The sequence below is a fragment of the Caloenas nicobarica genome, chromosome 24, assembly GCF_036013445.1.
Source record: "Caloenas nicobarica isolate bCalNic1 chromosome 24, bCalNic1.hap1, whole genome shotgun sequence".
NCBI classification, from domain to species: domain Eukaryota; kingdom Metazoa; phylum Chordata; class Aves; order Columbiformes; family Columbidae; genus Caloenas; species Caloenas nicobarica.
Genome location: NC_088268.1, coordinates 1115876 through 1142485, shown reverse-complemented (window position 1 = coordinate 1142485; position 26610 = coordinate 1115876). Strand labels below are relative to the sequence as shown.

At 51.4% G+C, this 26610-nt stretch overlaps 5 protein-coding genes across 5 annotated transcripts; 2 read left to right on the top strand and 3 right to left on the bottom strand.

Annotated features, from left to right (window-relative positions):
- Positions 1–2921: 2921 nt before the first annotated feature.
- Positions 2922–3230, bottom strand: LOC135998302 (feather keratin 1-like). Its single transcript, XM_065651458.1, has one exon. It carries the CDS (start codon positions 3228–3230, stop codon positions 2922–2924), a length of 309 nt encoding a protein of 102 aa, XP_065507530.1.
- Positions 3231–8180: 4950 nt separating this feature from the next.
- Positions 8181–9100, top strand: LOC135998301 (feather keratin 1-like). The gene is made up of 2 exons (XM_065651457.1): positions 8181–8192; positions 8771–9100. The coding sequence occupies exons 1-2, from the start codon at positions 8181–8183 to the stop codon at positions 9098–9100; spliced, it is 342 nt and encodes a 113-aa protein (XP_065507529.1).
- A 4807-nt stretch (positions 9101–13907) lies between these two features.
- LOC135998300 (feather keratin 1-like) lies at positions 13908–19355 on the bottom strand. Its single transcript, XM_065651456.1, has 2 exons — positions 19329–19355; positions 13908–14237 (listed from the first exon to the last, which is right to left on the bottom strand). The coding sequence occupies exons 1-2, from the start codon at positions 19353–19355 to the stop codon at positions 13908–13910; spliced, it is 357 nt and encodes a 118-aa protein (XP_065507528.1).
- A 476-nt stretch (positions 19356–19831) lies between these two features.
- On the bottom strand, positions 19832–21382 carry LOC135998299 (feather keratin 1-like). Its single transcript, XM_065651454.1, has 2 exons — positions 21335–21382; positions 19832–20161 (listed from the first exon to the last, which is right to left on the bottom strand). The coding sequence occupies exons 1-2, from the start codon at positions 21380–21382 to the stop codon at positions 19832–19834; spliced, it is 378 nt and encodes a 125-aa protein (XP_065507526.1).
- Positions 21383–23784: 2402 nt separating this feature from the next.
- LOC135998172 (feather keratin 1-like) lies at positions 23785–24093 on the top strand. Its single transcript, XM_065651304.1, has one exon. It carries the CDS (start codon positions 23785–23787, stop codon positions 24091–24093), a length of 309 nt encoding a protein of 102 aa, XP_065507376.1.
- Positions 24094–26610: the final 2517 nt, after the last annotated feature.

Here is a 26610-nt window from a genome sequence, read left to right as displayed (position 1 = left end):
TCCTTATCTTGACCCAAAGTTATTTTGCTCTCCTTTTCTTCCAAATCTCCTCCCATACTATTGGGACAGTAGATAAGGAGAACAGATGGTAGGTGCTTAATGCTGACTGGGTTCCACACACCACACAGACCAAGAAGCAGTACATGTCATCTTTATCCTGGTCCCTCCCTGTCTGTGCCCAGAGCTTCCTGGGGTTGTGTCTGGAGGGAGGGAGCAGGGAGAGGCATTGGCAGGAAGAGAGGCAGCAAGTGCAGGCTGAGTGTCTCCAAGGGCTGTCCAGAATGTCTCCAAAGCAGCGTGGTGAGCAGCAGCAAACGCTGCAGAGAGGCTTGCAGATGAGGAAGGGGAGCTGCTGAACTGCTGTAGGACACAGCTGGGCAAGATGACACATGTCCAGATAGAGCCAGCCCTGTTTCCCCATGAATCCCTCATCTCCTGAGAAGTAGCAGCCCAGCAGCAGGGCTGGGGAAAGGTGCTTTGGCAGTAATGCCAGCAAATCAGGTACAACTCCAGCACTCTTCTTGGGCACCAAGGCCATTCATCAGCATCCTGGCCAAGGTGAGCAGAACCTCAGATAGGAGATATAGGGTAGTGACTATCCCACTCTGCTCAGCACTCACCTGAAAGCACCTACAACACTGCTGTAATGCAAGAAAGATGTGATGCAAGAAACACTTTGACCAAGTGGAGTGAGTTCAGCAGAAGATGTTCCAGGATGGTGAGGAGCTGGAGCACTTGTGAGGGGAGCAGTGGCTGAGGGCACGGGGCTTGCTGAGCATGAAGACAATATTTGGTGGGAGAGAGAAGAGCAGCTTTGGAGTCGCAATGGTGAGATCCCGCAGAAGACAGATCCAGGCTCAACACTGTGGCAGAGCGTGTTGGAGGACTAGAGACAATGGGCTCACGTTCAAACATGAGAGGTTTGTACCTGGTAGGAAGAAAATGGTTTTCAGCAAAAGGGGGGTCAAGCAGTGAAAGAGGTTTGCTGGGGACATTGTCCAGTCATCCTCCTTGGAAATTGTCACTGTTTCCTGCAGGGTGACAAAAAACTGTGGCAGATGGTCTCTGTTAGCCCCCCTGCCCTCCCCACTAAGGAAAGGTAATAGGAGGAAAAGAGAGAGAGACTTGCAAGTTGGAAAAGTTAAAAAATGCTTTACTAATGCTACTAATATATAGAGAAAATAATACAAAATATGCAAAAGCAATCTTGAATTTCCCAGGGTAACACAGCGGTGCCGTGGAGCTGATGTCACTCCACCAGCTTCAGGGCAGGCACCCGGAAGTCCTGGGCTGGACTCTGCAGTAAACCAGAACTGGATTCAGGAATGCAGGGTCTGGAACCAGGCCTTGGATCGCAGGCACACCAGGCAGAGTCCTCATCAGATGCCGGCCATGGTCGAAGAGAACGAGGCCCTTGTGATCTCTGACTTTTGATGTGTATGATGTGTATAGGGTGGAATACTCAGTCAATTTTAGTCACCTGTTCTCTCTGCCCCTCCTTGCAAATACACCCCTCTCACTATTGAGACGTGCAAAATTTATCAGTAACCTTGGCTGCCATAGCAGTAAGTCCAAACCTAGGCCTCTTCTGCATATCATTGCTACTATTATCAGCTCCAGAGTAAAGAGTGTCTGAAAAAACATGCAGCCAAATTCAGAAAAGTGCAGTTACTTAGAAGAACTTAGCTGAAAGGAAAATTCACTAAAAGAGAAACTGGTCTTGCTTTAAACAAAACCAGGACAGACACTCATGGCTTGATCCCAAAGAGCTCTGGAGGTCCTTTCCAACTTGGTTATGCCCTTATCCTATGGTCCCAGGACAGCCTTTTTGTGCCTTGGCCCACTGGATACAAGTCCAGCAATGACGATGATGAGCTCAGGTTCCCAGGCAAGGAGACAGGCAGTGTGCAGGAGCTGTCCTGAGTAAGGAAAGAAAGGATTGCAGAAGGCATCTCCGCACCAACTAGGAGATCATCCTATCTGTGCACTCCAACTCTTGGGACAAGTTTTCCCAAAGATGCTGTGGCAGTGTTTTCCCTTCCTGTTCTCCAGTTTTTCTTTTCCACCTGGTCATTCCCTCACGCCACAACTCTACGTCTCAAGGCTGGGGTTAAGACAGGTTCTTCAGGGCTTTCCTGGGACAGTATTGCCTCTGCCTTGTCAATACCACATTCATCCCTCCTTCTCCTGACTACTTGCTTCACAATGTTGAACTTCCCAAGGAAAAAGAGAAGGTGTATTCAACAAAGTGATGGTAGTGACTGAACTACCTTGTGTTGTTCTACCCCAGTATACCCCACATAGGCAGAGATGTTTAGAAACCGGAAGCTACACCCAAGTCTTGAGTAATTATAGTCAATACTAAACTACTTGACAATCACTGCACAAGCTTCCCCAACAACCCCATCCCAGAACCAGGCCTGAGCAACATCTCTCTCCCTGGACATCTTGGGAGAGCATCTGCAGGGGAAAGGATGAGAGAAAGGCATGGGCTGGGATGCAGAAGAACTTTAATGAGTCAAAAAGAATACAAGGTGGCTCTGAGTGGTGGCCCCAATACAGGGAGAACCAGTGGCAGACAGAAGTCTGCTCCCTGTGGCTGTGGTGCAGATCCAGCCAGCTGTCCATCTGCCAGCCCCATAGAGGGAGCAGGGCCAGCAGGTCCTCCCTAGGCCGGCTTTGTGGAGCTCACAGCCCAGGGGAGCACAAGAGAACAAGGACACAGGAGGGAAAGAAGACACTGGAAAAGAGGAAAGGCAGCATGGGCCGTGCTTTCTGAGAGCCCAGGCTGGTCCGGTCTTTTTGCAAAGGGTGGTGGGGTTGCTCAGCCCCTCTGAAGCCAACAATCTGATGCTCTGTCCCCAGTGCGGTACCATCCTGTGTGTCCCTGGGGGCCTTCTCTAAGGCCATCACCAGCAGCTTTAGCAGGGGAAACACCTCCTTGTGCCACAGAAGCCGCTGCCCAAGCCAGGGAGGCCAAAGCCCCCAGAGTTGATGGGCACTCCCTGAGAGCTGAGGATGCTGCCAACAGCAGCGGAGGTGGAGGATCCCACGGCGGTGTTCTGTGGGAAGGAGCTGAGGATGGGGCCGGGCAGGGTCACCACCACAGCTGGGGGCTCGATGACAACTCTGGAGTCCTGGCACTGCTGGACACAGGGCTCATTGCAGCTGTTGGCCAGCGGGGTTGGGCCACAGGGCTGGCAGGGCAGGCACGGGTTGTAGCAGGACATGTCTTGTGGCTGGAGCTGCACCTGGGAGAGAGGACAGGGGGAAGCAGAGCATGAGGGGTTGCAGAGGAGTGGCTTTCTCCCAACCACGAGAGCCAAGGAACGAACTGGAGACAAGAGTTGGAGGTTGTGTAGGTGACCCGAAGGCATCTCCCTCAGAAGAGCCCAGCAAAGAGTGACCCGGGAGATCCCCACCTAGCCCATAGCTCAGGAGACACTTCAGCCAATCCCCAGTGTCTCTCCATGTCACAGGTTCTGCTCCCTTCCCGCTCCCACGACAAGCAGCCTCAAGACCCTTGATGGGACAAAGGGGCAGTTACACCCTGATACATCCCAGAGGAGGAGGAGGAAGAGGAAGAGAAGGGGTGTCCGACTCACCTTTTTCCCACGGAGATGGAGGCGACAGAAGTATATGGGAGAGTGAGGTGAAGGATCCGCTTTTATACTGCTCCTGCACTGCCCCAGGCCCACAGTCACTGCACACAGGCAGTAATTTTCCAACAGACTCACTTCCAAAGCAAAATATCTTAATTAACGCCATAGGTTGTGTTTTCGTTTCTGTCAACGCTCTCATTTCATTTCCTCATTTCTGCCATGCCCTCTAGGCCACGGACGCTCATTTCAAGTACCATATGGGAAGCACAAGGATTTCCTGTGCAAGAAAACATCAGTACCTGCCAAAAATATGCTCTATGTGGAGCCCCGTGGAACATTTTTTTTCCTCACAAATGAGGGCTGTTTTGGGGCTCAGGACAATGTCTTATTCCTCCCACTCTCCTCACACCACCACGCACTTTGGCTGCACACTTTGGACATGACAAGCAAGGGTCACAATGGCCTGGCCACTTTTCCAAACACTCTGACCACCCTGTTAGCTCCTTGAGCTGTGGGAGTGCCGCCAAGAAGGTCATGCTGAGACCAAAGGCCATTAGGGCTTCCAGAAGCTGTGTACTCGGGTCCAGCCCAGTGCTCAGAGCTGGTTTTCCTGGGGCTGGGATGGAGCTGCCCTGGCCTCAGGGGAATTATCCCTGTGTGGGACACGGGCCTGCAGAGAGCACGCACTCCTGGCTCGGACTCACACCAAAAGTCTGACACACGGCTAATCCAAAATTAGAGTGTGACTCTCCATGGGTCGGGAGAGTCTATCCCAGGAAGCTTGCCTGCTGAAGGCGCTCCCTTGGTCTGCTGGGATGTGTCCCAGCTGCCTCCATGTCTGCAGGGCAGGGAAGTGCATCACCTCTGAAGTTGTCTGAGAGTTGTTTTTATAGCCAGGGCCCTTCTGATCCTGTCTCCTCCCTGAGCATCCCCTGGCACATGGCATTGCAGGATCCTGACAGCACTCACTGCTTGGGTAGTTTGAGGAAGTTTCTTTGCCTCTCCAATGGTACTGGTTTGTGGTCCAGCAAGAGGAGGTCTTCGGGCAATGGAGGGGAGGCCTGCTGATACCTTAATGCCAGGAGATGTTTTTCCTGGGACCCAGGGATGAGTCCCAGGTGGAGTGGAGATTTCTGCGACGCTTTTGTGCCTTCTTTTCACTGACAATTCAGGAGAGCTCCTCAGCAGCGCCCAGTCTGCTTGGCCAGGAAGATGACGTTTGTGTGTCTGTTCTCTTCCACCCTTCAAGTCTCTCCCTAATGCTGACCCCTGGCCCTTTGGGCAAAGCTACCCAGAGGAGATCTGTTTTCTGAGACCACCGACGTATTTCTTGAACAATCCCCTTATTTAGCATGAAGGACGAGCAGAGGGAGGAGATGAGCCGCTCACTCTTATCTTGGATGTGAATGGACTGAAGCATAAAAACTCCTCACTCGAGACACCTTTGTGCAGTGTGCTGCGTGGCATTAATGAAGTTTCATCGCACCCACCACCAAGACATCTATAGAGACCGTCGGACCGACAAATGGAGAAACCTTTTCTTCCTTCTGATATTCTAATCTCTTTCTCTTTCTTTCTCTTTCTCTTTCTCTTTCTCTTTCTCTTTCTCGTTCTCGTTCTCGTTCTCGTTCTCGTTCTCTTTCTCGTTCTCTTTCTCTTTCTCTTTCTCTTTCTCTTTCTCTTTTTCTCTCCTTGTATCTTTATTCTGGACACTTAAAGGTAACATTGTTTTGACTTTTGTTATTGAAGTCTTGTGAAGTTTTATGATATAGTTACAAACTTCTGCCAAGCCACTTTTGCTGTAATTCAGCTCAGATTTTTAGTAAATTTGTGACTTAATTTGACCTCTTGGCTGTTTGTCATTACTCCGGATTAATGCACAGAGCATTCAAAAGATAACTCTGCCCTCATGTCTTAGAGTGGGACGGGACAATCCCCCACTTCAGGACTTTGCATAATGAGGTTTTTGCATTTCCCTTGGCTGAACCTCATGACATTTGTGTCTCCCCATGTCTCCACCCTCTTGACATCCCTCTGTACAGCAGCACAGCTATCTGCTTTATCAATGTCAACCTCCCCCAGCTGTTGTGGCATCTGCAGACTTGCTGAGTGTGTGATCCTTCCAAGACTGCAGGTCATTTGAAAAAGGGTTAAAAAATGCTGACCCCAGTCTGGACCCCTGCAGTGCACCAGGACTGACTGACCTCCACCTGGACTTTGTGCCACTGGTCACAACCCTTGCAGACCAGCAGCCATGCCAGATTTCCATGCCCTGCACTGCCCTCTTCCCCAGCCTGAATTTCATCAGTTGGTCTGTAAGGATTGTTACAGTAGACAGCGTCAAAAGCCTTGGTTAGATGAGATTTGCAACATTTGCTGTATTTCCTTCACCCACTAGAGCCAGGCAAGTCATCAAAGAAGGCCGTGAGGTTTGTCAGGCCTGCTTTCCCTCCATAAATCCTTGCTGACCACTCACAATCACTGTCTCAGCCTCTCGTCTTGGGAAAGGGCTTCCAGGATGATTTGCTCCATCAGCTTTGCAAGGTTTGAGGTGAGGCTGACTGGCCTGTCACTCCCCAGCTCCTCCTTCGTTCCCTTCCTGGGGACAAGCATTGGCTTTCTTCCACTTCTCACATGCATTCCCTGACCACCAGGACTTTCATACATTATTGAGAGTGGTCTTGTAGTGACACCATGTCAGTCCAATCTGTGTAAATGTTCACACACTTGATCTTTCTCTACTGCGAATGCGTCTTCCCTGCTCCAGATGTTCCAAGGAATGTCAGGAGCCCCCAGTTCTTGACAGCAAATCCTGCCAGTAAAGACCAAGGCAGGGAACCCTTGGAGCACCTCCACCTTTCCTGTAAGCCCTGTTCTCAGGGGAGCTGCCCTGTTAACACTGGGGTGGCCTTTACCCAAGCCTTGCTTTTCCTGCCAACCTACCTGGAAGAAGACCATCTTCCTGACCTCCATGTGCTGTGCCTGACTCAGCACCAGGTGATTTGTGGCTTTCCTGACCCCAACCCTGCATTCTCAGCCTGGAAAATGTTCTCCCCACGGCAAAGGTCTTAGAATCATAGAGTCATTTTGGTTGGAAGAGACCCTGAGGATCATTGAGTCCAACCATAACCTAACTCAAGCATTAAGCCATGTCCCAAGAACTTCTTCTATATGCCTTTTAATCACCTCCAGCGATGGCGACTCTACCACTTCCCTGGGCAGCCTGTTCCAATGCCTGACAACCATTTCCATTAAGAACTTTTTCCTAATATCCAATCTAAACCTCCCCTGGTGCAACTTGAGGCCGTTTCCTCTCGTCCTATCACTTGCTACTTGGGAGAAGAGACCAACACCCTCCATGTTGCAACCTCCTTTCAGGTAGTTGTAGACAGTGATAAGGTCTCCCCTCAGCCTCCTTTCCTCCAGGCTAAACAGCCCCAGTTCCCTCAACCGGCCCTTATCACACTTGTGCTCCAGGCCCCTTCACCAGCTTCGCTGCCTCCTCTGCACTCTCTCTAGTACCTCAAGGTCTTTCTTATGATGAGGGACACAAAACTGAACACAGGACTCAAGGTGGGGCCTCACCAGCGCTGAGTACAGTGGCACAATCACTTCTCTAGTCCTGCTGGCCACACTATTCCTGATACAAGCCAGGATGCTGTTGGCCTTTTTGGCCACCTGGGCACATGCTGGCTCGTGTTCAGCCGCTGTCACCAACACCCCCAGATCCCTCTCTGCCAGGCACTTTCCACCCGCTCTTCCCCGAGCCCGGAGCGTTCATGGGGTTGTTGTGACCCAAGTGCAGGACCCGGCACTTGCCCTTGTTAAATCTCAGACAATTGGCCTCAGCCCAACAATCCAGCTGGTCCAGATCCCTCTGCATGACCTTCCTACCCTCCAGTAGACCAACACTCCCACCCAACTTGGTGTCATCTGCAAACTTACTGAGGGTACACTCAGTACCCTCATCCTGACAATTGGTAAAGAGGTTAAACAGAGCTGGCCCCAATACTGAGCCCTGCGGAACACCACTCCAGACTGGCCACCAACTAGGTTTGATTCCGTTTGCCACAACTTATTTGGCCTGGCCAGCCAGCCAGCTCACTAATCAGCGAAGAGTAGACCCACCCAAGCCATGAGCAGCCACTCTTTCCAGGAGAATGCTGTGGGATATGGTGTCAAAGGCTTTACTGAAGTCTAAGTACACAACATCTACAGCCTTTCCCTCATCTAACAGGTGGATCACCTTGTCGTAGAAGGGGATCAGGTTGGTCAAACAGCCCAGCTGACCAGGGATTCAATGGAGTGAACTCTGAAGCGAGCTGAGAGAGGGAGGAGAGAGAAGCACATGGCACATCTTTAAAAAGAGGAGTCTGTGGGTGCTCTGTGAACATGTGCAGCGCAGGGCAGAACTGGGCCTATTCCTGCAAATGGAGTTGCAAAAAGATCACACTTCACTGCCCCGACCATGGGGATGTCTGTCCCACCAGAACCTGGGGCTCATCTTCTGGCCAAAATGAAATGATTCTGATTAGGATATCCTTTTGCATCTCATCCCAGCACATGAAAGAAGCCTGCATGGCAGAGGAGGTGTGTCAGAAATGAGGAAATGAAATACCAGCATTGATGGGTGCCAAAATAGAACGTTGATGATACTTTACTTTGGAAGTGAGTCTGCTGGAAAATTACTGCTTGCTTGCAGTGACTGTGGGCCCGGGGCAGTGCAGGAGCAGTATAAAAGCGGGTCATTCTCCTCACTCTCTCATCCACTCCTCTTGCCTCCATCTCCTTGGGATCAAGGTGAGTAGGAAGCCCTATCTCCACCTCCTTCTCTTTCTCCTCCTCCTTTAAGATTTCTCATTGCATTCCTGCACCTTAGTCCCATGCAGAGTCTTGAGGATGTTTGTAATGTGAGAGGAAATTGGTCAGAAAGTGTGACATGGTGGTGTCTTGTTTGAGGTGTCTCCTTGAGCTGTGGGCGAGGTGGGGAACCTCCTGGGCTTCATCGCTCATGGCAGGGCTTGCCTGAGGGGAAGGAGAAGTTTGTGTGTCCCCTACACATTGTCCAGCTCTGGTCTCCAGGCCATACCTTGTCTTGCTCATGCTGGAGTGACATGCTGCTCTTCACCCATCTCCCCTGCTTTGCTTCCCCCTGTCCTCTCTCCCAGGTGCAGCTCCAGCCACAAAACATGTCCTGCTACAACCCGTGCCTGCCCTGCCAGCCCTGCGGCCCAACCCCGCTGGCCAACAGCTGCAATGAGCCCTGTGTCCAGCAGTGCCAGGACTCCAGAGTTGTCATCGAGCCCCCAGCTGTGGTGGTGACCCTGCCCGGCCCCATCCTCACCTCCTTCCCGCAGAACACCGCCGTGGGATCCTCCACCTCCGCTGCTGTTGGCAGCATCCTCAGCTCTCAGGGAGTGCCCATCAACTCCGGGGGCTTTGGCCTCTCTGGCTTGGGCAGCGGCATCTGCGGCACGAGGAGGTGTTTCCCCTGCTAAAGCTGCTGGTGATGGCCCTGGGGGAGGAATCCAGGGACCCACAAGATGGTACCGGACTGGAGACAGAGCATCGGATTGTTGCTTCCAGAGGGGCTGAGCAACCACAGCACCCCTTGCAAAAGGACGTGGCCAGCCTGGGCTCTCAGAAAGCACGGCCCATGCCGCCTTTCCCCTCCTCCAGTGTTACCTGTTCGTCTTGTGTCCTTGTTCTCTTGTGCTGACCTGAGCTTCGAGCCCCGCAAAGCCAGCGTAGGGAGGACCTGCTGGCCCTGCTCCCTCTGTGGGGCTGGCAGATTGACACCTGGTTGAATCTCTTCCACAGCCATGAGTCGCAGACTCCTGTCTGCCCCTGGTGCTTCCTGCTCCCGGATCTCCACTCAGATTGACCTCTTTGCCTCTTTTGCCTCATTAAAGTTCTTCTGCACCTGAGCTCATGTCTCTGTGTCATCTTTTCCTCTGCAGATGCTTTCCCAAGGCGCCCAGGGAGAAGGATGGTCTTTAAGAATTATTCCGGGAAGGCTGTCTTCAGGATGGTGGTGCGATGTTTTTTGGCACAATTGTGTTGAGTCTGACTGGGATGGAATTCCCTTTCCCCATAGCAGCCTTCAGAGTGCTGTGCTTTGCAGTTGTAACCAGAACAGTTCTGATGACAGCACATCTATGTTTTGGCTTTTGCTGAGCAGTGCTCGCACAGCAGCAAGGCTGTCTCTCCAGCCACACTCCCAAAGGCCAGTAGGCTGGGGTTAGGCAAGAGCCTGGGAGGGGACATAGGCATGGACATCTGCAGGACAGCTGGCTCAGAGTGACCAAAGGGACATTCCATACCATATGACATTGTGCTCAGCAAGAAATGTAAGACAAATAAGGAGGAGGTGGAGGGGCTATTCGATATTTATCCATTAATTTTCCAAAGCAACCACTACACATACCTTCTGGTCCTGCTTTGCAGGAATTGGCTGAAAATCACCTCCTGATGGAAAGCAGAGAAGAAATCTTTTTGCTTTGCTTTGCTCCTGCACATGGCCTCTGCATTTCTTCCTTAAACTGCATGTATCTCAACCTAGAGCTCTGTAATCTTCTTTTCTCCCTGTCTTGCTCAAGGAGGTGGAAGTGATAGAGCATCTTGTTGGGTATCTTTGTGGACATCTGGTGACCAGACAAAGTTACCTTGCGCCAGTCTTTTTGATGTTTCATGTGGGGTTTGAGACAGCAGCAGTTTTGATTTGAGCAGGTTTTAGCTGTAGCAGTTACGAGTTGACGGGCCTCTGTGCAGCAAAGGCAGTTTGCTCGCTGCACTGCTTATCTCTTGATTTTGCGAAGGTTGGGAACATGTTAATAGAACCAAATGCTCTGCACTTTGTCCTGGCGTTGGGGCCTTTACAGTGCTGGGGGAGCTGTCTAGTGGAGAGGATGAGGGAATTCACCTCCCTCTTCCCAGAGAAACTGATGTGGGGGTGTTTTCTTGTGTATACACCCGAGGTCCTTCCTCATCCTTAAGTGAGTTGTTTACTGCTATTAATTAAAACCATTGGCTTAATGTGAGGTTTATGGAGTCTGGTATAATGCTGGAGATAACTCCAAATTCTTCTGCATTCCAGCCCAAGCCTCTGTGTCATCCTTTTCCCTGCAGACACTATCCCAAGATGCCCATGGAGAGAAATGTTCCTCACAGTGATTCTGGGAAGGGGTTCGTGGGGATGGTTGGGCAATGGTTGTCAACACAAAGATTTTTAAGTGAATGACTGCAGCCAGTCTTTTCGAAGTACTTGTTCTTCAGAGGCCAGTCAGGCATCGATCTGCTTCTGCGAGGTGGTGAGTGGTTGCGTTTGCATCACTTGTTATTTCTGAGGTTTTTTTCCCATTTTTTCCCTTCCCCTCTAGGAGTGTCCTTATCTTGACCCAAAGTTATTTTGCTCTCCTTTTCTTCCAAATCTCCTCCCATACTATTGGGACAGTAGATAAGGAGAACAGATGGTAGGTGCTTAATGCTGACTGGGTTCCACACACCACACAGACCAAGAAGCAGTACATGTCATCTTTATCCTGGTCCCTCCCTGTCTGTGCCCAGAGCTTCCTGGGGTTGTGTCTGGAGGGAGGGAGCAGGGAGAGGCATTGGCAGGAAGAGAGGCAGCAAGTGCAGGCTGAGTGTCTCCAAGGGCTGTCCAGAATGTCTCCAAAGCAGCGTGGTGAGCAGCAGCAAACGCTGCAGAGAGGCTTGCAGATGAGGAAGGGGAGCTGCTGAACTGCTGTAGGACACAGCTGGGCAAGATGACACATGTCCAGATAGAGCCAGCCCTGTTTCCCCATGAATCCCTCATCTCCTGAGAAGTAGCAGCCCAGCAGCAGGGCTGGGGAAAGGTGCTTTGGCAGTAATGCCAGCAAATCAGGTACAACTCCAGCACTCTTCTTGGGCACCAAGGCCATTCATCAGCATCCTGGCCAAGGTGAGCAGAACCTCAGATAGGAGATATAGGGTAGTGACTATCCCACTCTGCTCAGCACTCACCTGAAAGCACCTACAACACTGCTGTAATGCAAGAAAGATGTGATGCAAGAAACACTTTGACCAAGTGGAGTGAGTTCAGCAGAAGATGTTCCAGGATGGTGAGGAGCTGGAGCACTTGTGAGGGGAGCAGTGGCTGAGGGCACGGGGCTTGCTGAGCATGAAGACAATATTTGGTGGGAGAGAGAAGAGCAGCTTTGGAGTCGCAATGGTGAGATCCCGCAGAAGACAGATCCAGGCTCAACACTGTGGCAGAGCGTGTTGGAGGACTAGAGACAATGGGCTCACGTTCAAACATGAGAGGTTTGTACCTGGTAGGAAGAAAATGGTTTTCAGCAAAAGGGGGGTCAAGCAGTGAAAGAGGTTTGCTGGGGACATTGTCCAGTCATCCTCCTTGGAAATTGTCACTGTTTCCTGCAGGGTGACAAAAAACTGTGGCAGATGGTCTCTGTTAGCCCCCCTGCCCTCCCCACTAAGGAAAGGTAATAGGAGGAAAAGAGAGAGAGACTTGCAAGTTGGAAAAGTTAAAAAATGCTTTACTAATGCTACTAATATATAGAGAAAATAATACAAAATATGCAAAAGCAATCTTGAATTTCCCAGGGTAACACAGCGGTGCCGTGGAGCTGATGTCACTCCACCAGCTTCAGGGCAGGCACCCGGAAGTCCTGGGCTGGACTCTGCAGTAAACCAGAACTGGATTCAGGAATGCAGGGTCTGGAACCAGGCCTTGGATCGCAGGCACACCAGGCAGAGTCCTCATCAGATGCCGGCCATGGTCGAAGAGAACGAGGCCCTTGTGATCTCTGACTTTTGATGTGTATGATGTGTATAGGGTGGAATACTCAGTCAATTTTAGTCACCTGTTCTCTCTGCCCCTCCTTGCAAATACACCCCTCTCACTATTGAGACGTGCAAAATTTATCAGTAACCTTGGCTGCCATAGCAGTAAGTCCAAACCTAGGCCTCTTCTGCATATCATTGCTACTATTATCAGCTCCAGAGTAAAGAGTGTCTGAAAAAACATGCAGCCAAATTCAGAAAAGTGCAGTTACTTAGAAGAACTTAGCTGAAAGGAAAATTCACTAAAAGAGAAACTGGTCTTGCTTTAAACAAAACCAGGACAGACACTCATGGCTTGATCCCAAAGAGCTCTGGAGGTCCTTTCCAACTTGGTTATGCCCTTATCCTATGGTCCCAGGACAGCCTTTTTGTGCCTTGGCCCACTGGATACAAGTCCAGCAATGACGATGATGAGCTCAGGTTCCCAGGCAAGGAGACAGGCAGTGTGCAGGAGCTGTCCTGAGTAAGGAAAGAAAGGATTGCAGAAGGCATCTCCGCACCAACTAGGAGATCATCCTATCTGTGCACTCCAACTCTTGGGACAAGTTTTCCCAAAGATGCTGTGGCAGTGTTTTCCCTTCCTGTTCTCCAGTTTTTCTTTTCCACCTGGTCATTCCCTCACGCCACAACTCTACGTCTCAAGGCTGGGGTTAAGACAGGTTCTTCAGGGCTTTCCTGGGACAGTATTGCCTCTGCCTTGTCAATACCACATTCATCCCTCCTTCTCCTGACTACTTGCTTCACAATGTTGAACTTCCCAAGGAAAAAGAGAAGGTGTATTCAACAAAGTGATGGTAGTGACTGAACTACCTTGTGTTGTTCTACCCCAGTATACCCCACATAGGCAGAGATGTTTAGAAACCGGAAGCTACACCCAAGTCTTGAGTAATTATAGTCAATACTAAACTACTTGACAATCACTGCACAAGCTTCCCCAACAACCCCATCCCAGAACCAGGCCTGAGCAACATCTCTCTCCCTGGACATCTTGGGAGAGCATCTGCAGGGGAAAGGATGAGAGAAAGGCATGGGCTGGGATGCAGAAGAACTTTAATGAGTCAAAAAGAATACAAGGTGGCTCTGAGTGGTGGCCCCAATACAGGGAGAACCAGTGGCAGACAGAAGTCTGCTCCCTGTGGCTGTGGTGCAGATCCAGCCAGCTGTCCATCTGCCAGCCCCATAGAGGGAGCAGGGCCAGCAGGTCCTCCCTAGGCCGGCTTTGTGGAGCTCACAGCCCAGGGGAGCACAAGAGAACAAGGACACAGGAGGGAAAGAAGACACTGGAAAAGAGGAAAGGCAGCATGGGCCGTGCTTTCTGAGAGCCCAGGCTGGTCCGGTCTTTTTGCAAAGGGTGGTGGGGTTGCTCAGCCCCTCTGAAGCCAACAATCTGATGCTCTGTCCCCAGTGCGGTACCATCCTGTGTGTCCCTGGGGGCCTTCTCTAAGGCCATCACCAGCAGCTTTAGCAGGGGAAACACCTCCTTGTGCCACAGAAGCCGCTGCCCAAGCCAGGGAGGCCAAAGCCCCCAGAGTTGATGGGCACTCCCTGAGAGCTGAGGATGCTGCCAACAGCAGCGGAGGTGGAGGATCCCACGGCGGTGTTCTGTGGGAAGGAGCTGAGGATGGGGCCGGGCAGGGTCACCACCACAGCTGGGGGCTCGATGACAACTCTGGAGTCCTGGCACTGCTGGACACAGGGCTCATTGCAGCTGTTGGCCAGCGGGGTTGGGCCACAGGGCTGGCAGGGCAGGCACGGGTTGTAGCAGGACATGTCTTGTGGCTGGAGCTGCACCTGGGAGAGAGGACAGGGGGAAGCAGAGCATGAGGGGTTGCAGAGGAGTGGCTTTCTCCCAACCACGAGAGCCAAGGAACGAACTGGAGACAAGAGTTGGAGGTTGTGTAGGTGACCCGAAGGCATCTCCCTCAGAAGAGCCCAGCAAAGAGTGACCCGGGAGATCCCCACCTAGCCCATAGCTCAGGAGACACTTCAGCCAATCCCCAGTGTCTCTCCATGTCACAGGTTCTGCTCCCTTCCCGCTCCCACGACAAGCAGCCTCAAGACCCTTGATGGGACAAAGGGGCAGTTACACCCTGATACATCCCAGAGGAGGAGGAGGAAGAGGAAGAGAAGGGGTGTCCGACTCACCTTTTTCCCACGGAGATGGAGGCGACAGAAGTATATGGGAGAGTGAGGTGAAGGATCCGCTTTTATACTGCTCCTGCACTGCCCCAGGCCCACAGTCACTGCACACAGGCAGTAATTTTCCAACAGACTCACTTCCAAAGCAAAATATCCTAATTAACGACATAGGTTGTGTTTTCGTTTCTGTCAACGCTCTCATTTCATTTCCTCATTTCTGCCATGCCCTCTAGGCCACGGACGCTCATTTCAAGTACCATATGGGAAGCACAAGGATTTCCTGTGCAAGAAAACATCAGTACCTGCCAAAAATATGCTCTATGTGGAGCCCCGTGGAACATTTTTTTTCCTCACAAATGAGGGCTGTTTTGGGGCTCAGGACAATGTCTTATTCCTCCCACTCTCCTCACACCACCACGCACTTTGGCTGCACACTTTGGACATGACAAGCAAGGGTCACAATGGCCTGGCCACTTTTCCAAACACTCTGACCACCCTGTTAGCTCCTTGAGCTGTGGGAGTGCCGCCAAGAAGGTCATGCTGAGACCAAAGGCCATTAGGGCTTCCAGAAGCTGTGTACTCGGGTCCAGCCCAGTGCTCAGAGCTGGTTTTCCTGGGGCTGGGGTGGAGCTGCCCTGGCCTCAGGGGAATTATCCCTGTGTGGGACACGGGCCTGCAGAGAGCACGCACTCCTGGCTCGGACTCACACCAAAAGTCTGACACACGGCTAATCCAAAATTAGAGTGTGACTCTCCATGGGTCGGGAGAGTCTATCCCAGGAAGCTTGCCTGCTGAAGGCGCTCCCTTGGTCTGCTGGGATGTGTCCCAGCTGCCTCCATGTCTGCAGGGCAGGGAAGTGCATCACCTCTGAAGTTGTCTGAGAGTTGTTTTTATAGCCAGGGCCCTTCTGATCCTGTCTCCTCCCTGAGCATCCCCTGGCACATGGCATTGCAGGGCCCTCACAGCCCTCGCTTACTGGGGAGTTGTGGGAAGCTTCATGCCTCTCCAATGGTATTGGGGTGTGCTCCTAGCTGAAGAGACCTTTGAGGCATAGGAAAGGAGACATGCAGAAGCCCAGGACAAGATATATAGTGTAAGACCCAGGGATGAATCCCAGCTGGTGGGGACATCCATTCTGCAACCCTTTCTTTCCCTCCATGGAGCATTCAGGAGAGCCTCCTACCACGGCCTTGTCTCTGGCCATGAAGATGAGACCTTTGTTTCCGTTCCCTTCCACTGTTGAGTCTCTTCTCAGGGATGATCAAGACCCAAATGCACATCTAACCAGAGGAGGTTTGAGGGGTCTGAGATCATAGTTCAGTCCCCAGACCATACCGATGCAAGACACTCTTATTCTTTAGATGCAGGACTTGCTTTTTGTCCTGCTTGAATGCCAGCAGCCTCTTGTGGCCCTGTCCCCTAGATGGTTTAGATCAGGGGTGTCATATTCATTTTCACCAGGGGCCACAACAGCCTTGCAGTTGCCTTTGAAGGACTGGATGGAATTTTAGGACTATATAAATGTAACTACTGTTACCAAGAGGCTCTTGGTGCCCCTTGCAAGACTCAAAGCAGGCTGAACTTTGGCTTTTCTAGCAGCAGCCCAACATACCTAGGAATTATTTCCACATTCCTCCTTAGCAGCTTTTCCCTCCTTCCACCTCTGGGATTTTGCTTTTTCATGGTGGTGCACCACCTTGACTACCTGTCATGGTTTATCCTGAGGTTCAACACAACCACGATAGCCGCTCACTATCTCCCCTCCCACTAGCCCTCCCTCTTCCCCCCAATGGGGGAAAAAATCAAAAGAGAAGAGAAGAGAAGAGAAGAGAAGAGAAGAGAAGAGAAGAGAAGAGAAGAGAAGAGAAGAGAAGAGAAGAGAAGAGAAGAGAAGAGAAGAGAAGAGAAGAGAAGAGGAAGAGAAGAGAAGAGAAGAGAAGAGAAGAGAAGAGAAGAGAAGAGAAGAGAAGAGAAGAACTTGGATTGAGATAAACACAATTTAATAAAATTATGAAATACTAATATGCTACTAGTAAATTTATATATAAAATAGAAAGAAAAGATACTCAAGGCAATTCCTCAATGAATTCTGTGCACACTGAGCAGCCAGTCCCAGGAAGCAACTCGGTCCCAACAGCTGATCCCAAAGAGAGAAGAAAGAGGAAAAAGCCAGAAAGGCTCAGAGGCCTCTGCAAAACAGCAAAAGGCCAAACTAAACTTCCCGAACAAAACTGGCCCAGCTGCGCTCCAGGGTAAGCAAGAGAGAGAGAGAAACCAGAAGGCCCTATCTCCCTGAGTATGAAGCCTGATGCTAATGGGCTGGAATACTCTTATTGTACAGTCTGGATGTCAGTCAAGCTCTGCCCCATCCATCCCCCCTTCCTTGATGCCTTAAACCCATGGGCAGAGAGCTCAGAACATCCTTGGCTCTCAGAGCAGAGCAATTAGAAACATTAACTCTGTGCTGGGATGTTATCTCTTTTTCTGAAACCAAGTCCAAATAATGACTGTGCTAGCTATGAAAAAGAAAGTTTTCTAACTGCATGAAGAAAATTAACTCATTTTCAGTCAAACCAGCACACTACCCCACTTAGCCAAAGCCAGTCTGCTGAGATGTCTGCTTTTTTTCCTGAGTAAGTGGCTGGACACGTCTTGCTCTTGGAACATGAGGTCCCTAAGGTGCTGCCAGCCTTTCTGAGCTCTTCTGCACTTCACAGCTGCCACCATGGCATCCTCCCTACCAGCTGCCTAACTAGGCTGAAGTCAGCATGCCTGAAGTCCACTATACAGTCCAGTTCTGCTACTTGCTTTCCTCCCTGCCATCAAGTTGTGAACCCCAGTGTTTCCGCACTCTGAAAATCAAGGCTTCCCTTGATTCCAATGTTCCTGATCACTCCTTCCCTCTTAGGGGCAGCTGTGCCTCACCCATCCTTTCCCCATGACAGAATCACAGGATCCTTGACATTAGAAAGGACCTCAGGAGATCGCCTAGTCCAGCCAGCCCTGCTCAAAGCACCGTCAGCCTTTGGAGGTTGCTCAGGGCCAAGTCCTGTCAAGCTCTGAATATCTACAAGGATGCAGAAGCCACAACCTGTCTGTGGGAACCCCAGACAGCGCTTGACCAGCCTCACACTAACAAAGTATTTTCTGATGTTTCTGTGGAATTTCCTGTATTACAAGAGGTGCCCATGACCTCTTATCCATCCACTGGATATGACTCAGGAGTGTCTGGCCCTATGTTCTTGACTCAGTCCCATCAGCTCTTTTACCCATTGCTAGGAAGCGTGTCCCGGGGACTTCTCTCTTCCAGGGTGAACAACACCACCTCTCACAGCTACTCCTGCCTTGGGGGCTCCAGTGACTTCATGGGCTCTGTGGCTCCTTGCTGGACTCTCAGCAGTATGGCTGTGCATGTCTCATATTGGGGAGCCATGAACCAGACAATTGTCATGGCAGCTGTGGTCTCAGCAGTGCTGAAGCATGAAAAGGGATCAACTTTGGAAGCTTGACAAGTGGGTCCATGTGAAACTCATGAGATTCAATAAGGCCCAGTGCAAGGTCCTGCAAATGGAGTGGGCCAGCCCCTGGTATCGATACTGGCTGGGGGATGAAGGGATTCAGTGTTGCCCTGCAAAGAAGGACTTCGGGGTACTAGTGGATGAAAGCATGGGACATGAGCAAGGAATCTGCTGGCAGCCCAGAAAGTCAGTTGTATCTTGGGCTGCAAAAAAAGAAGTGTGGCCAGAGGGAGGTGATTCTGCCCTTCTCTGCTTCTCTTAGGATCCTTGCACTGACCTCAGACAGGCCTGTCTTTTGTTTAGCTGTAGATATTTTTTACAGTCTGTAGCTACTTCATGCCAGCCTTGAAGGCATTATTTTGCCTGAATAAATTTGGTTCTTCCCAGTAAAGTGTAAAATGGGCCTTTTCTTGCAGGTGTCCATGATGTTCTGTAGCTGTTTTTGTTTTCATTAAGTAGATACAGGAGCAGCGTGTGTGCAAAGACTCTCCTCCTTAGACTGGCTGCCTAAGGAACATTCCTTGGGGACTGAGACACCTTGCCAAACTGGTAAGCAATCTGGGTACTCTTGAGAGTCCTCACTTTCAAAAAGAGTTTTGGGATCTGACATGCCTGAGTCGCAGTTCGCTGTGTAGTAATCAATTCCTAACTGGTATTCAAAGCAGTTTTATGATGATGTGATAGTGCTGACAAATGTTGGATAAACCCCGTTTGTTGTTGTTTTTTTGCAAACAGTTCTGGTTAGAATAAAGTCTGTTTGGAGCTTATTGCCTGACTAAACTGATTTTTGGGGTGCCGTGGGCAGGGATATCTGTCAGCACATCATGTTACTCAAAGTTCCTGAAAAAAACCTAAGCTCCCAATCTGCTTAGCACTCATCAGATGGCATCTACAGAACTTCTTTCATGCAAGAAAGACCTTGACCAAGTGGTACAAGCTAGGGAGCCAGCATGGTGTAAGAGCTGGAGCAATTGTCTGAGGAGGAGAGGCTGAGGGCACAAGGCTCACTGAGTGTGGAGTAGAGAATGCTTGGGTGGTAGGTATAAAATCATCCTAGAGAAGCAATGGTCATTAAACTCTATTATAGAATTCTATCAAACCCCAGATGGACAGTGAAGTTTAGAAAGCAGAGGTTCACCCCAAGTATAGCTAATCACACTCAAAGCAAGCCCGTGTCAACAGTCACTACAAAACCATCCTCAACAATCCCTTCCGAGAACCACACCTGAGGACCAGGTCTGACCCTGGGCATCTCGTGAGAGCATCTGCAGGTGAAAGAAATACACACAGGCATGAGCTGGGATGCAGCAGAAATTTAATGGGGAAAAAGTGGAAAATCAGGTTGATCCAAGTGGAGACCCCAGTGCAAGGAGCACCAGGGGCAGACAGGAGTCTGTGACCCATGGCTGTGGTGGAGACCCTACCAGATACTAATTTGTCTGCCCCACAGAGGGAGCAGGGCCAGCAGGTCCTCCCTAGGCTGGCTTTGTGCGGCTCACAGCCCAGGGGAGCACAAGAGAACAAGGACACTATAGGAACAGGAGACACTGGAAGAGGGGAAAGGGGGCACAGGCTGTGCTTTCTGAGAGCCCAGGCTGGCCCTGTCCTTTTGCAAGGGGCTCTGTGATTGCTCAGCCCCTCTGGAAGCAACAACCTGATGCTCCATCCCCAGTGTAGTATTATGTCGTGAGTCCCTGGGGAGCCTCCCCAGGGCCATCACCAGCAGCTTTAGCAGGGGAAACACCTCCTCGTGCCACAGATGCCGCTGCCCAGGCCAGAGAGGCCAAAGCCCCCGGAGTTGATGGGCACTCCCTGAGAGCTGAGGATGCTGCCAACAGCAGCGGAGGTGGAGGATCCCACGGCGGTGTTCTGCGGGAAGGAGCTGAGGATGGGGCCGGGCAGGGTCACCACCACGGGGGAGGGTTGAATGTATACGTGGGAGTCCTGGCACTGCAGGACACAGGGCTCATTGCAGCTGTTGGCCAGCGGGGTTGGGCCGCAGGGCTGGCAGGGCAGGCACTGGTTGTAGCAGGACATGTCTTGTTTCCGGAGCTGTACCTGGGAGAGAGGGAAGGGAAAAATAAGCAGAAGGGATGGTGAGGAGCAGCTTGTCACCCAAAAACATTGGAAACCACAAGCTGAAGAATAGATCTGGAGGCTGTGTAGGGAGGTCTATGAGATTCACCTTCCTTCTTAGGCCAAAAGAACCCTGTCAATAGTGACCAAGCCCAGGGAGATCCCCTCCTAGCCCACAGCTCAGGAGACACCGAAACAAGCATAGCCTCTGTCTATGTCACACCTTCTGTGCCCTGCCCTATCCCATGATAATTGGACCCAGTGTAGGACAAAGGGACACGTGAGCTTGAGATGGGAGGCAGAAGCATTGCAGAGGTGAGACCCACAGTCTTCACATTCCTCTCAATCCAAAAGATCTCTTCTAAGGGCAGTCAAGCCCAGGAAGGTCACCACATTGATGATGGGTAAGCTCGGCCAAACCCCATTCTCTTGCTGTATTCCGTCTTCTGTCCCTTTCCCTCTCCTGTGGTAAGTAGCTCCGTGACACAGCACAAGACAGAGAGTGTGCATTGAAATCCTGGAAGGAAGATAAGGAGGAGAAGAAAGAGCTTCAGACTCACCTTGTTCCCAAGGAGATGGAGGTGAGAGGAGTGGATGAGACAGTGAGGAGAAGGATCCGCTTTTATACTGCTCCTGCACCGCCCCAGGCCCACAGTCACTGCACGTGGCAGTAATTTTCCAACAGACTCACCTCCAAAGCGAAACATCCTACCTAATCGAACTGGTTGCGTTTGGGTTTCCAGCAATGCTGCCATTTAATTTCCTCATTTCTGACGTGCTTATTCTACCACGCAAGCTCCTTTCTTGTGGTGGGATTGCACGTCAAAGTATATCCTGGGCAGTGTCTTGTCAGTGCAGGAGGAGATGCCTGCTAAGTTCTGCAGGGGTCCATTACAGGCAGGGGATGTTGTCTTGGGTGGTGGTGAATTGTTTGCAACTCCCTTTGCAGGAAGAGACCCAGCTCTGGCCTGTGCTGCACATGTCTGCAGAGGACCCAACAACTCCACTTCACTAAGGACATTCCACTTGCTTCTCCCTCCTCCCTCTGTGCTTGCTCCAACGGTCAGTGGCCATTGCATCTGCCGGTGGCCAGGCTGTGCCAGTGATTTCTTCTGTCTTCCCCTTGATGCCCTTTGCTCTGGGGACAACACTTACCAGGTTGTCGGAGTATGCAGGGGTGGGGTTAGACAAGAAAAAGCCCATGTGGCATTGAACCAGGCAAATCTTGTGGAGGGCAAGAAGAAGGTCTTCTTCCAGGTATTCAGCAGCAAAAGGGAGGCTTGTGCAAAGGCTGAATGGAGCACCTTCAGTGGGGACAGGGGTTATAGGAAAGGCAGAGGTACTCCAAGGGTTCTTGGCATTGGTATTTACTTACAGGATTTGTGGTCTAAAGGTCCAGCTCTTGAACACAGATCCAGACTCTCCTAAGTCCCGTTCAGTGAAAGAAAAAGTGGTAATAGGCACCTATTGCAATATGGGAAATTCCACAGAAACACCAGAAAATACTTTGCTAGTGTGAGGGTGGTCATGCACGGCCTGGTGTTGTCACAAACAGGTTATGGCTGCTCCATCCTTGTAGGTATCCAGAGCTTGACAGGACTTGGCCCTGAGTATCCTCCAAAGGCTGACAGTGCTTTCAGCAGGGCTGGTTGGACTAGAAGATCTCCTGAAGTCCCCTCCAACCTCAAGGATCCCATGATTCTGTCATGGGGAAAGGATGGGTGATGCACAGCTGCCCCTAAGAGGGAAGAACTGGTTGGGAACATTGGAATCAAGGACAGCCATAGCTATCACACTGGAAGAACTGAGTGTTCAAGACCTGATGACAGGCAGGAAAATGCATAGCAGAGTAGAGTCCCTGGATTTCAGGTTCACTGGCTTCAGCCTAGTGCGTCAGATGGTGGGGAGGATGCCATGGGGGCAGCTGTGAAGTGCAAAAGGGCTCAGAAAATGTGGCCTTCTCCTGGGCATTAGGGCTTATGTGCACATCCTTTCCCATAGCCCAAATGCCTCCTCGGGCTGGAGAAAAACTCAGCACCATCAAAGAGGCAAGGAAACTTCCTTAATTTCCCCAACATAGTAGAACTGTCAGGATCCTGCAGTGCCATGTCCCTGAGGATGGCTAGGGAGGGGTTGTGCTCAGAAGTGCCCAGGGTACAAAACCAGCTCTCAGACCACATTGAACAGGCGATTCACTTCCCTGCCCTGCAGACATGGAGGCAGCTGGGACGCATCCCAGGAGGCCAAGGGAGTGAGTTCAGGAGGCAAGCTTCCTGGGATAGACTCTCCCTACCCATGGCGAGTCACACGCTAATTTTGGATTGGCCGTGTGTCAGGATTTTGGTGTGAGGCCAAGCCAGGAGTGTGTCCTGTCTGTTCACCCATGTCCCATGCAGGGCTGAGTTCCCTGCCCGGGCAGCTCCATCCCTGACCTAGGAAAATCATCTCCAAGCTCTGGGCTGTACATCAGTGCACAGCTGCAGGCAGCACCAATGGCCATCGCCTTGAGCATGACCTCCTCGCTGGCACTGCCACAGTTCAGGGGGCTCACAGCAGAGTCAGCGTGCTCTGGAAAAGTGTCTCCTGCTGGTCAGTGTCTAGAGCGTGTGGCCAAAGTGCACCATGACGCAAGGAGAATGGGAGGAACAAGGTGCTCTCCCAAGCCCCAACACACCCCTCATGTAGTAAGGTGGTATGCGACTCCGTGGGGATTGTTGAGGAAACATGGGGAGCGCAATGTTCTCCTTCCATAAGCCTGCTGATGCCATTGGTTGAGAACCCCCAGAGATTACCTTGAGAGGGGACAACTTTGCCAAACAAATTGACACAAGCAGGAGAGGACTATACTGGTGAGAGCTTCTGTGCACCTTGGTGCAAATGAATCAAGATTTCCCTAGACCCATGCCCTCTGCCTGCACAGAACGCTCCAGCACTCAGGGAGTGGTCCTGCTAGGGAAACCCTCAGGCTTTTCATCTTGATACTTGAAAGGAGCCACTGAGACCTAGTGGTCATGCCAGAAATGAGGAAATGAAATGGCAGCATTGCTGGAAACAAACCCGAACCTGTGCCATTAGGTAGGATATTTTGCTTTGGAGGTGAGTCTGTTGGAAAATTACTGCCCTGTTCAGGGACTGTGAGCCTGGGGCGGTGCTGGAGCAGTATAAAAGTGGGTCCTTCTCGCTCTCTCATTCACTCCTCTCGCCTCCATCTCCTTGGGAACAAGGTGAGTCTGAAGCTCTTTCTTCTCTCCCTCGTCCTCCTCTTCTGCCTCTAGTTTTCTCAGCCCATTCCTGCTCCTTTGTCTTATGCTGGTCCATGGCATTCTTCTCCGGGGTGACAAAAGGGGTCAGAAGATAGGCTGGGACTTTGGTGAAGTAAGCGATGGGCTATGCAAGGATTGCCCTGGGCTTCATTTCTCTCGGCAGGGAGTTCTGGGCTGAAGGGAGGGAGAAACCTGTGGGTCTCCCTACACAGCCTCCAGCTCTCACCTCTATCTTGCCTTGGCTTGTCTCCCTTGCAGTGCAGACACAGGCTGCTCCTCACCCACCTCTTCTGTTCTGCTTCCCCCTGCCCTCTCTCCCAGGCGCAGCTCCAGCCACAAGACATGTCCTGCTACAACCCGTGCCTGCCCTGCCAGCCCTGTGGCCCAACCCCGCTGGCCAACAGCTGCAATGAGCCCTGTGTCCAGCAGTGCCAGGACTCCCACGTTTACATTCAACCCTCCCCCGTGGTGGTGACCCTGCCCGGCCCCATCCTCAGCTCCTTCCCGCAGAACACCGCCGTGGGATCCTCCACCTCCGCTGCTGTTGGCAGCATCCTCAGCTCTCAGGGAGTGCCCATCAACTCCGGGGGCTTTGGCCTCTCTGGCCTGGGCAGCGGCATCTGTGGCACGAGGAGGTGTTTCCCCTGCTAAAGCTGCTGGTGATGGCCCTGGGGAACCCCTGAGCAACCCCAGCACCCCTTGCAAAAGGACGGGGCCAGCCTGGGCTCTCAGAAAGCACAGCCCTTGCCGCCTTTCCCCTCTTCCAGTGTCTCCTGTTCCTCTTGTGTCCTTGTTCTCTTGTGCTCCCCTGGGCTGTGAGCTCCACAAACCCCCGTGGGGAGGACCTGCTGGCCCTGCTCCCTCTGTGGGTCCTGCAAATAGACCCCTGGTGGGGTGTCCACCACAGCCATGAGGCATAGACTCTCATCTGCCCCTGGTTCTCTCTCCACTTGGATCAACACAATTTTCCTCTTTTGCACTATTAAAGTTCTCCTGCATCTGAGCCTATGTCTCTGTGTTGTTCCTTTCCCTGCAGATGCTCTCCACAGGTGTCCAGGAGATGCATATTTCTTGGGATTTGGCGGAGGGTTGTTGGGGATGGTTTTGCTTTGACTGTTAACAGAACTTTCCTTTGGGTATGCTTAGTCATGCTTTAGGTTGTCCTCTGCTTTATAAAGTTCACTGCCTATCTTTGGCTAGATGGAATTATCCAATGCAGTTCATTGACTCCAGAGATGTATTTAGCTCTCCTATAAAAACCTTCCTTAATCCACCCTCAGAAAGCCATGTTTCCTCAACCTCTCCTCCCAAACCACGTAAACTAGACCCTCCTCCGTCCTGGTCCCCCTCTGTTGAATTTAGTCCTCTTGGTCAAGTTCTTTCATTGAATCACTAGGTTGGAAAAGGCCTTGAAAATCATTGAGTCGAACTGTTAGCCTGGCCCTGCAAAGTTGCGCTAAACCATGTCCCTAAGCACCACAGCTACACGTCTTATAAACACCTCCAGGGATGGTTACTCAACCACTTCCCTGGGCAGCCTGTTCCAATGCTTGATAACCTGCCCTGTGAATAAATTTTTCCTAATATCCAATCTAAACCTCACCTGGGGAAACTTGAGGCCATATCTTCTTGTCCTATTACTTGCTGCTTAGGAGAAGAGAGCAACAACCTCCATGCTACAATCTTCTTTCAGGCAGTTGCAGAGATCAGAAGGTCTCCCCTCAGCTCCTGTTCTCCAGCTGAACCCCCAGCTCCCTCAGCCGCTCCCATCACACTTGTGCTCCAGCCCCTTCTCCAGCTCCGTTCCCTTCTCCCAACTCACTCCAGAACCTCAAGGCCTTTCTTGGCGTGAGGGCCCCAAACTCACCCCAGGATTTGAGATGCGGCCTCACCAGTGCCGAGTACAGGTGGAACGTGACTGCCCTGGCCCTGCTGGCCACACCAGTGCTGATACAAGCCAGGATGCATTAGAGCCCTAAACTCCACAAAGTGTTCTAGATGTCATCAGTTGAGCATCAGCAGAGTGGGATCATCTCTCCCACTGATCTCCTGGCTACGGTCCTGCACATAAAGTCCAGGGAGTCTTGGCCTCACACTTGACAGGACACATCTCCAGAGACTACAATTATAGAATCACAGAACCAAAGAATGCTTGGGGTTGGAAGGGACCTCTGGAGATCCTCTAGTCTAACCCACCTGGAGATCCTCTAGTCTAACCCACCTGCTAAAGCAGGTACACCGAGACCAGATTGCACAGGAATGTGTCCAAGTGGGTTTTGAATGTCTCCAGGGAAGGAGACTCCACAACCTTTCTGGGCAGCCTGTTCCAGGGCTCTGTCACCCTCAAAGTAAAGAAGTTTCTCCTCATATTCAGGTGAAACCTTCTGTGCTTCAGCCTGTGCCCATTGCCCCTCATCCTATCACTGGGCATCACTGAAAGGAGTCTGGTCCCATCCTCTCGATATCCATCCTTGAGATATTTACAAACATTGATGAGATCCCCTCTCAGCTTCTCTTTTCCAGGCTGACGAGACCCAGCTCTCTCAGTCTTTCTTCATAAGAAAAGTGCTCTAGGCACCTAATCATCTTTGTAGGTGGCCGCTGGACTCCCTCCAGTAATTCTTTATCCTTCTTGAACTGGGGAGCCCAGAACTGGACACAGACTCAAGATGCAGCCGCACTAGGGCAGAGCAGAGGCAGAGGATTCACCTCCCTTGGCTTCCAGGTCACACTCTTCTTAACGCACGCCAGGATATCTTTGGTGTTCTTCGCTGTTGTTGACCAAATCCTTCTCTGCAGAGCTGCTTTCCAGTAGGTCCGCCCCAACCCGTACTGGTGCCTGGGGTTATTCCTTGTGTGTCTCAGGGAGGTCAGGGCTTGATCCCAGCAGTCTATGTCTCTCTCTGCCTCCCTGATACTTTGCAGCCTTTCTCCCTCCTCTTTTAGCTCCACCACCACGCTGAGCAGGTCATCTGCCTGCTCGCACCTCACACAGCTGTTCTCTCTCTTACCATTCCATGCCAGTGAGAGACTCTGGCATTCCTTGCAGCTGGAGGTCTGGACAGCTGCATGTTTCCTTGGCAGCACTGTCTGTGTTGCTGCCTCCTTCATGGCAGATGCAGGGGACTTAGCTTTCTTCTGAGTGGCTACCATAGTTAGGATCCACCT

Coding starts and splice junctions, on each gene's coding strand:
- LOC135998299 (XM_065651454.1), bottom strand. CDS start 21,382: ATGGGCTTTTTCTTGTCTAACCCCACCCCTGCATACTCCGACAACCTG. Junction 20,162..21,334: donor CTGCATACTCCGACAACCTG/GTAAGTGTTGTC, acceptor CCTCTCTCCCAG/GTACAGCTCCGGAAACAAGA.
- LOC135998300 (XM_065651456.1), bottom strand. CDS start 19,355: ATGCCCAGGGTCAGACCTGGTCCTCAG. Junction 14,238..19,328: donor GGGTCAGACCTGGTCCTCAG/GTGTGGTTCTCG, acceptor CCTCTCTCCCAG/GTGCAGCTCCAGCCACAAGA.
- LOC135998302 (XM_065651458.1), bottom strand. CDS start 3,230: ATGTCCTGCTACAACCCGTGCCTGCCCTGCCAGCCCTGTGGCCCAACC.
- LOC135998172 (XM_065651304.1), top strand. CDS start 23,785: ATGTCCTGCTACAACCCGTGCCTGCCCTGCCAGCCCTGTGGCCCAACC.